This window comes from Venturia canescens, chromosome 7 (assembly GCF_019457755.1).
Source record: "Venturia canescens isolate UGA chromosome 7, ASM1945775v1, whole genome shotgun sequence".
Taxonomy (NCBI): domain Eukaryota; kingdom Metazoa; phylum Arthropoda; class Insecta; order Hymenoptera; family Ichneumonidae; genus Venturia; species Venturia canescens.
Window position 1 is genome coordinate 1,756,537 of NC_057427.1, and position 9,726 is coordinate 1,766,262.

Genomic DNA, 9,726 nt, shown 5'->3' on the forward strand with positions numbered 1-9,726 from the left:
TCGACGTTTGAAAGCAGAGTAGTGCAGGTGGCTCTGTAAAAATTGCTGATACAGAAGCTCGGAAGTAGCGCGCAACAAAATATTCGAGCGTTGTGGAAGCTCAACAGGAGTATGTAAATTGCGCTTTGAAAATGTTTGATCCAAGTAAGAGCAATTTGCGGAATAGTCGACGACGTACTGCACCGTAAATTTGATCTCATAAAAAAATTCTCAAAATAAAGTAAACAAGCTTGGACTTTTAGTACTTCATACGAGGCTGTGTACTTTTCAAGCTTGCTAGAGTTTAATTAAGAAATTCGTGATCTCGAAAAAAAGAAAAAAAAAAAACAAAAATTAGTAAACACGGAGCCCCCTCGATTCTTTTGAACTTCGGTAATGAAAATATAGAAATTCCAGTGAAAAATATCATTGTTGTCTGAAATTGTGTATAGTGAGGAAAATAACGCTTTATCATTGAAATGTTCGCAGATCGCGAAGCTCTTCTCGTTCACATGGACCATGGGTCTATTTCTGTGCAAATCAGTCCACTACATGCAAAGCGTATCAGCGATATGTTCCGTACTCACGCTCACAGCAATGTCAATCGAGAGGTAAGACAAACACGAAGTGACAAAAGATCGGGCTGAACTTTGCTCGATTAAACCGCGCTCGCGTTCGACGTATTTGCCTCATCGGAGCTTCCCTCGCATGCGAAAATATTGCAAACTTTGTAATGACGCTTTCCGCTCGTTTCCGCTCGCGCCGTTGATGGGTTATTAACGAACGAGATTGATGCGACCGGAAGCTTCGGTTCGTCCTTCTTCATCGTTATATTCACCAAAGAAATCGTGCTCCGAAATGCCAAGAGTTTTGTCCGAATTTCTTACTTCCACTGCTCGAGATTAACTCAACGAAATGCCCGCGTTTATTCGCTCGCGTGCGCCTTCACTTTCTGGGATTGGACACACGACGCTCCGCGTTAACGTTTATCGTCATCAAGCACGAAACGCTTTTGTATTTAGTATAAATTCCAATCCAATCAACGATCCTCTCAAGACTCCACTCCATCCGAGAGAATTTCGCTTCGAGCAGTGTTCCCGAACGTGCGGTTTATTCTGTCGCAATACTCGAAATTGCTTTAGTTACGACGATATGTTTTGCCTCTTGATCAAATTCCTGGTTATTAAACGATCAAAGTCCCCGCAAAGTTGTTACATTCGTTCGGTCGTCTGTTCGACTTTGTCAAATTAACGCTTAAATTCACCCGAGGATATTTGACCAATTATCCATTAATTACAGAGCTCCTAACGCGGACCAAGCCTCAGGGCTTTGGCTTAAAATCACTTCGAACATAAACGTTTTCACCAGCAACGATCTCCCTCTCCCCAAACCGCTTAAACACGCTCGAAATTCATTTCAATCAGGATTAAATATTACCACATGCTTTCAAACCCCGAAATCTTCCTATAATCATACTAATTTATTCGAGCAATATTATTTTGAGCGAAAACCTCAATCGGGAATTTCTGCATAAACCACCATCCCCCCAGGGCTCATTGAAAATCGAATGATCAGTAATCTTGCATAGAATTAAAAGGATTTCAATTTATTCCTGTGACATTTGAAATTTGGTGAAAGAGTGCTCGGAGGCTTGTTTTATTTTATTGCAACGAAACGATCGCGCGCTGGCGAGAAACGGGGGTGAATATTATATTGAAAATTTCCATTCGTACAATCGAGTCGCTCATTCGACGGCGCCTTAAAGTGCAAATCCGTGTAAATGGGGTGCTCTTATGCTGAGGAGTCGAAATGAATGGTTGTCGGGGAGAAAAAATTGACATCCAAGGATTACGATATTATCTCGGGGCTCCGTATCGAATCACTCGAATTTTATCGCCGAAGAATCTCCATTTTTCAAATACCATTTTCGAAAGCAGGAATGCCCAAATGACTCGTAAAATTAAGAGGAATCGAAGTTCCACTGATATACCGCGAAGATAAGGAAAAACTGAAAAAAAAAAAAAAACACTCGAATGAAGAAAGACAGAAAGCTCGAAAGACGACGATCGGAGCTGCATATCTTCGGGATCGTCATGCATGCATCCATGCATGCACATTGACATATAGATGTAGAGCTGAGAGTTGCTTGCAATTTATATTCATGAGAACTTGCGGTAGTTTCGATCCTTCGGCTCTCCAGATATTTCGCCGTATAGTCAGGAGGAGCAGAGGAAACCTGAAACAGGCAAGGAAAAGGCGTCCCGGAAGGAGCGGAAAGGAGGCTTCGCGTCCTCTTCCGCTGTTCCTCTTTCGTGTTGCACTCTGCGTAGTCAACCTCAACGGTGATTACGCGCCAAGACTCACTCGCGGAAAGAACCAAAAATGAAAAGATCGTCGTTCTTCCTTCCCTTGCCCCATTTTTTCTTTTATCTTTCTCCCGCGGAGAGTTCGATTGTTTCGTTGCAGCTGGCTAGCCATGGAAAAAATATTTTCTCCTCTCAATATGCATACGAATTCGCGTTTTTCACTTGCGATCTTTCGTGCTTCGAATATAAATGAATATGCGTACGTTTTTTACCGTGGGACTGCACTTTTTGTGTACGAATTTCTCCACGTCGCTGTGCGCAGTTATTTGCTCGAAAACTTTATTTATTAACCTGCACTGATAAAACTGTTTTCTCTTCTCGTTGTTTTTCGTCATTTCCGGACAAAATTGCATGATTTTGACGTACAACAAACAATCCCCGTCCGTGAACGATCGACGACGAAAAACAATAAAACGTCCATTTTTGTGCCCATTTAATTGAATCAGCCTTTATTTTCATAGCCCCATTTTTGAGTAACGAAAAAAAAAAAATAGACAGAAAAGAGAAAGAGAGACGAGTAAAAAGAATACGCCTCAACAGAGTTTTATCCAGAAACGAATGAGACTTGATACGTTTGTAATGGAAATGCTATTTGCGAAGCAAAAAAGGGTAACACGAGTTATAGTAATACCGTTAAATGTATGTATGCTTGTTGATATCAGGTACTACGCGATCGTACATCCTATGAGAGCCCAGTACACGTGTACGATCAGCCAGGCGAGGCGTATAGTCATGATAACGTGGGCAATGTCGTTTCTACTCGCTGTGCCAATGCTCTTCACTCAGGTAAAAGCTGCAATTTACATTCCGACGAACGCTCCATTATCTTTCGTTTCTATTGCTCTGATTTTCATCATTTGTGCGAGATACAAATCTGTGCTCGAAATACGTGACTGCGTGTGTGCAATATGCTTGAAAAAGTGGAGAGAAAAATATGCGCTCTCGAAAATGGTCCATATAAATTTTTATGTTTACAGTGAAAAAGAGAGTTAAAAATAATTGACTTAAATATACCTGAGGAATTATTCCGCGGAATGGAATTCGAGATTGTGAAATTTATCGAATTTGCTAATCGAGATTTAAACTCTCGATTTTATCGAATTTCGTAATTGTGCGATTGAACGTGTTCGCTAGAGATCGAGTGACAGCCAATCCGAACTGCTGTCCCCTCTCGAGATTCCTTCTCGTCGACGCCTCGGATTGGCTGCCACTTAGGAATGACGAACGGTCCATCGGAAATATAAATAATATGATCGAGGGACTCGTCTCGTCTGTAAATTTGGCGCTTCACTCCACCGGTCGTCTATTTGTGCAACGAACCGTGTGCTCGGAGGTCATTTCAGATGGTTAAACCGTTGGAAATTTGTATTTATTTAATATCCAGAGACACAAAGCGGTGGGCCACAGATTTCCAGCTTACTGGTGCGTGAGGGACTCGGATGCTCCAACGCTCTGGAGACTCCACGAGGTGTACATGCTCCTCCTCGTTCTTGTCGTCCCACTCGTCGTAATGGCATTCTGCTATACTGCGATTTGTTGGGAAATTTGGCGTGTTATGAAACGCCGATATCACATGACATCGAGACACGCGTGAGTCCATCGTGCCTTCATTTATTTCTTTTTTATGGGGTGTGAAAACTCGCAATTTTTTTGTCGTTCATTGGGAAATACGAACGAAAACGTCTGCGTTTGACAATGCAAAAATCGAAAGGGCAAATTCGTTCAAAATTCTGCCTTTTTTGAATATTTTTTTTCGTATTTCCATTTTTTCAGAATCTCTTTTCAGACTTCTATACAATGGACCTTGACCGCTACTCGCGAAAGAAACTGTCAAAACGCACATTTTTTGAGTGAATCGTCATGCAATAGTCCAAACAGTTTTTAAGCATTAACGTGCTTTGGACTTGTTTGTAGAGTTTCATCAAATTATTATTGGCCTCGAAAGACCCCGCGATTGAGAGATAAAAGAGTTTGAAAGTCTGTAAATATGTCGATACGCTCAAGACTTGGGGAGGAATACGTCGAAGCAGGCACGGAAAACCGTGACCTTCCAGCTTGCAGGCTCACCGTCTAGGACATAAATTCTGATTTACGATCGAAGGTATCACGTCGGAGAATCGCCGAACTAAATGGGTCGACTTCGCGTGCGCTGCTGCTGTCGCAGTACACATTTTATTTTCATTCTTCGGTGTATCTATTTTCATGATTATGAGTTTGAGTATAGGATTTTTCGAAGCTTCTATAAAAGGTCATAACGACTAAATCGAGGATGCAAAATAAGCTAAAATTTCGAAACTTCCGGCCAGCCCCGCGCCCTCGAATTTACCGCACCGAATTTTCGAGCCAATCTCATCTCGCGGGGACCAGCTATTCCGCAGAGAATTTCAATATTATACTTGACTATCCTGCTTTTTTCGCAGAAGCTCAATATTCGTATCGCTTCATGGTATATAAATATCTTGGTGCCGCCACCTTTTACGAAACAATCGGAAGCGCACACGCCAGACTGCTCGCCATTTGAGACCATTCTCTTATAGCGGGTGTCCTGATTCGACTGCATGGAAAACGACGAACCACGTGAAAACTTATTTTCCAACATCGACAAACTTCCCCCTCGACGAGCGATTCAACTTTTATTTCATTCAGTTTGCACGAATACCCAAAAAATGGGCTTTTCCGCCAACGTTTTTCTCGCGGCTCTGTTTACCCAAGATTTATACCGTTGTCTGGCCATGCATAGTTGCGCTCGTGAAATTCTGTGGCGTTTATCGCTTAACCGCTGGATAATTTCGATCATCAACGAGAAATGTTCTTTCTCCCTCTTGCACTGTGTGTGCACTGCAGATTGCTCAGGATAGCCGGCGTTGCTCGGCGACGTTAAACCTTGAAATAGTCTTTCGGTGTTGCGAGCTCGTTAAGTTTACAACTGCAATCGCTCCTCGACAGATATACACGGAAAAGTATGGAATGTGTAAGCGCACGCAGAAATATAGTCGGATTGCATGTATATATAGAGGATCAAACTTGTAGTCTTGTTTTGGACGAAATTTACGAGAAGTGCGAGAAGGCTTGTGCAACTCGTTCGTAATTCTCTACGGGAGTTTTACCAGGCATTTCGCTGCGCTCCGCAACGTCAAAAGTTCCACCACCCACAGATATCCGGGATCAGCGCGGTCAGGTGGCTAATTTCATCTTCCCAAAGTCTCTTTTTCTCTCTCGAGCGAAAGGTCGTTAAATCTTTGACATTTCGTTGGCCATAATTATAAAAGAGTGCGGAAAGAGTGAAAAACACTTTTGAAGTTTCGGGCGTCTTATTTGATTTAGAACTGATTTTTCCGAGCGATTCTGTATCTTTTTACGTTTCTTTGACGAAATTTCCGATCGATCTTTTGTCCCCGGATTATTCGTTGCACGGAAGTATATAGATTCGGAGAAAAAAAGCTCTTTTAATTCTTTCAGGCTCCGGAGTCCGAACAATAGAGCCGCGGACAGCAACGGCGAGTGCATTCCAATGACGACGAGACGAGGTCGTGGGCGAAGCAGTCGCCGTGGGGATGATCCGAGAACGGAGAATGAATCAAGAACGATGAAACAAGTGGTGAAAATGCTCGTCGCAGTGGTCGTACTTTTCGCTGTTTGTTGGAGTCCTCTTCTCATCGACAACGTACTTACCGCTTACAACATATTTCCGACAATGGATTCGAGCACTTTCAAACATTTGAACACCGCTTTTCAATTAATGGCGTATTTCAATAGCTGCATCAATCCCATCGTCTATGGATTCATGTCGAAGCATTTTCGAGAAAGCTTCTTCGCGGCTGCTTGCGGCAGCTGGTTCTGCTGTTGCCCGAAAAGGGAATACTCACCGCCTGTTAAAAGACATCCGAGCCTCAGTCAAACGAGAACGACGAGCGTGAGGTAAGCTTATCAGATTTGCATGCGACTCTCCTCCTTTTCGTCGCTCTTGAGCTGCCTTGTACGAAATAATATCACGAGATTTTTCCACTCGATTTAATTTTCGACAAAAAATCCATTTTTTACGGTGTTATTGAATATTTTTTATGAGGATCTTCTCTCATTATTTATTGCTGTTTTTTCTACCGATTTTCACCACTTTAAGGAAGATTACGCGAATCCAGTGGGAATCGAAAATTCCACAAGTGATAGAAAAATATCTGAAGTATATGCGTTCACAGTTTCGTAAAATCCATTCAATACTTATATAAAGTTCCCAATTAATGATTTTTTTCTCGAACACGTTACTTTCATGATGGCAACGCTGCAACCGCGCGCTTTTTCAAACCGGAAATTTCGTTTTCCGATTCACGCAACTCACACCAGGGACTTGCAATAAAATATGAAGGACGGCTCAGAAGATATTGACGTAATCAATAAAAATTTGTTTTTTTGACATTTCTGCCGTGTTTTAATTGTGCAAAAATTCTGTCAATAACAGCTGTATAAGCGGTACGAGTTGCGGGGTCGCGGCGTTGCCAAACTACTACACTAGTCGGAATAATTGTTCTTTCGACTAACTCGGTACCGGATGAACTTGCTTAACAACTGCCGATTCATCGTGCTCTATGATCACTTTGTAATGATTATTTAAAGATCTAATTGATGGCTCCAAAATCAAAATGGTACAAGTTGACTCGAACCAGAAAATGTCCGGCCGAGAATCACGCAGCTCGAAGATTAATTGAGCTCCATTTGAGTTCCACCTTAGCAGCAGTGCATTTATGAAAAAGAGCGTGTAAAGAGAGGCCTGAAAAATGTGTTGAAAATCGTGAAAGTTTAGAGCGCGAAGCGAAAGGAAAGACGAAAAGAATTTGAACTCGTGGAGGGAGCTCGAGATATATTTTCTTTGTTAATGACACTCCTGTAGAACGTCCTGTAGAATTTCGGGATAATGAGATAGCCAAGCACGCAGACAATAATTCACATGGAAATTTCATGCAAATGGAGTGTATTCGAGTTTTCCAGAGACGCGAATTCGTGTTTATTTATAAACAGTCCTTATTGCGATAGAGTTAAAAAGAAGAACGAAATAAAAGCGAGAGAGAAGTAAACGTTTGTGTGGAAAGAAGAAAATCTGTGAATCTGTGCTACAGTGTGAAAATGGGATCTGCGATGCTTGCTTTTTGTCCCTCGCAGGTGGGCATGAACATGACGGATGAAGGAAGAAGAGCCTGGCACGCATATCTAATAAAGCGCACGAGGATCGTATATGGGAGAGAGACGAATACGAAAAGTTACGAATTCGATAAGCTCGGCTGCACGAAATAGGCTCTCATCCAATTAAACGGCTATATTTAGCGGTACGTTTCCCTCGGCGTTCCACTGATGACAGCGGCAAAGAAGCAGCGTTGGTGCAAATGCGTCTCGGGAGAGGGCGCGTGCGGCGCCAGCATGGGGCGCTTTCTCTTCCTCGCGTTTTGTTCCCCGGTGAATGATACTTTTATCTTGTTCGTTATTGTATGCAGAGCGAAAGCTTCGGCGTCCAAGCTTTGCTATCATCCCATTTTCCCTTACTCCCGAGTGAAAAAAATAGAAGAGGAGAGATTCGCCGCCACGTAGGATGAAATGCGCCGGGACTTGGAGCCTCTTCCTACTTTTTTCGCCCTCGTTTCTCGCACCCGACTCACTCCCACGTCTTTTTTTCTTACTCTCTTGTACATGAAATCCCACTGTTCCTGGAAAAACCTCAGAACTTTTCCATCCCGCGTTTCTCCTCGTGGCTTTTCAACTTTTGCTAAACAAACGACACGCAATCACGCAGATGTACCAGTGTTCCTCCTCTCGTCGGTGTTGTTCCTTTCGTTTAACGTCGCCCTCGTATTCTCGGCGGTATACTTTAGGCTTTAAAGACATACGTATATTTAACCGATTTCAAACGTAAACATAATGTCTCGTCGCGATGAAACTATTCGTATACGCGGGGTCCTCGGCCTCTGGAGTTTCCTCGCGTGCAGCGAGCTGCTCCATCCCACAGTTGCCATAAAAAGCTTCGTGATTCGTTGCTCATACTAGCGGCCGCGAAGAGCGATTTAAATTGAATCTTCAAGCATTCCGAATGACCGCTTTCACTGAATTTCAATTGGACTCTAAAATTACATTTCTCTTCTTCAATTTACGGAGGGAAAAAAACGAAGAAAAATATCCAAGTTTATCGAAGAGGATCAAATTGAGATATCAATGATGAAAAATACAGCGAAGTTTCAATGAAACAACGAAGGCACAGCGAACTCGTGTGTTGCTCGATATCCTTTTACCTCAAAAAGATCCAATCGAGTTTCAAATGGGCAACGGGGCATTGGGTAGAGATAAAAATATTGAGAGCCGGCCCAGCTTCGATGCATTTATTTTTCATCGAGATTGAGCCATATCAGAAGTTGAAAAAAGGGGAACGCACGAGGACGAAAAAAGTCATAGAAAATAATGAAAAATAAACACTTATTTTCGTAATATTTGGACGGAGACTAAATGGCTTTTCAATCGGCGGACTCTGAACCTGGCCTGAGGTGTACGATCTTCGGGTCGTCCGTCGTTACGTAGAATAACAAAAATGTGTATATATAGTCAATATATGTTTATAGGGAAAGAAGGAGGAAGCCGGACTTACGATACGTGAAATGCGTCCTTTTATTTTCCACCGCTCGCGCCAAGGCACGAGAGTACTACGATTTCGAATGTTCGCTCGCGCCCCTGTGCGAGTGCGTCAGTTTGACAGAAAGTGGGAGAATGACATGTGCGATTGTTTATCCGTTTCCCAGGGCCTCCGGCTCGATCGCTTATATTTTTCGTCAAACATCATGCGTGTCTGTATTCGTATGTGAGTGTTTAAGGATAAGCGTATATTGTTGTTGGTGTACGAATTCTCGAACGAAATTCGAAGCGCACCGACCTCCTCGTTCAATCGAAGCGTGTGAACTCAAATACGCGCAGCATATTTATGTGCGAATCGATGTAAAATTTATTATTTATTGATCAATAAATACCGAGCAATTTCTGTGTCCAATTAGTACGATTTTTTGTGTCCTTTTTCCGGATCGTAGGAACGCACACTTCGAATCCGCGGCCGTAACGAACTCGAATGTTACCCTGTCTCAGGCTCTCTCGAGTTAGCCTCGTCCGCGAGCACATTTTTTTATGAGCGACGAGAGTGCTGAAAAGAAACTTGATCGTATATGGACAAAAATGAGGATTTCATCTCTCGGAGGAAAAGATAAAAGAGGTTAAAGCCAGCGAACCTTCTGCGTAGATCCGACGAAAGATTTTTGTTGCGACGAATAAAATTCAGGTGAGATCCGTGCTCAGTTTTGGGAGGATAAAACGACAGATTGTTTTCCCATCGCAATGGAATTGATTTGCCTTTCCGTGG

General features: G+C 42.7%; 1 protein-coding gene across 1 annotated transcript in view; it reads left to right on the plus strand.

Moving 5' to 3' along the window:
• LOC122413931 (QRFP-like peptide receptor) overlaps positions 1–9,363 on the plus strand; it is a 33,439-nt gene extending 24,076 nt beyond the window's left edge. Inside the window, exons 4-8 of the mRNA XM_043424620.1 lie at positions 469–590; positions 3,008–3,131; positions 3,730–3,935; positions 5,805–6,263; positions 7,500–9,363. Of these exons, the coding sequence (XP_043280555.1) occupies positions 469–590; positions 3,008–3,131; positions 3,730–3,935; positions 5,805–6,263; positions 7,500–7,509 (921 nt within the window). The 3' untranslated portion in view covers positions 7,510–9,363. The remainder of the gene's footprint in view (positions 1–468; positions 591–3,007; positions 3,132–3,729; positions 3,936–5,804; positions 6,264–7,499) is intronic.
• The last annotated feature ends 363 nt before the right edge of the window (positions 9,364–9,726 follow it).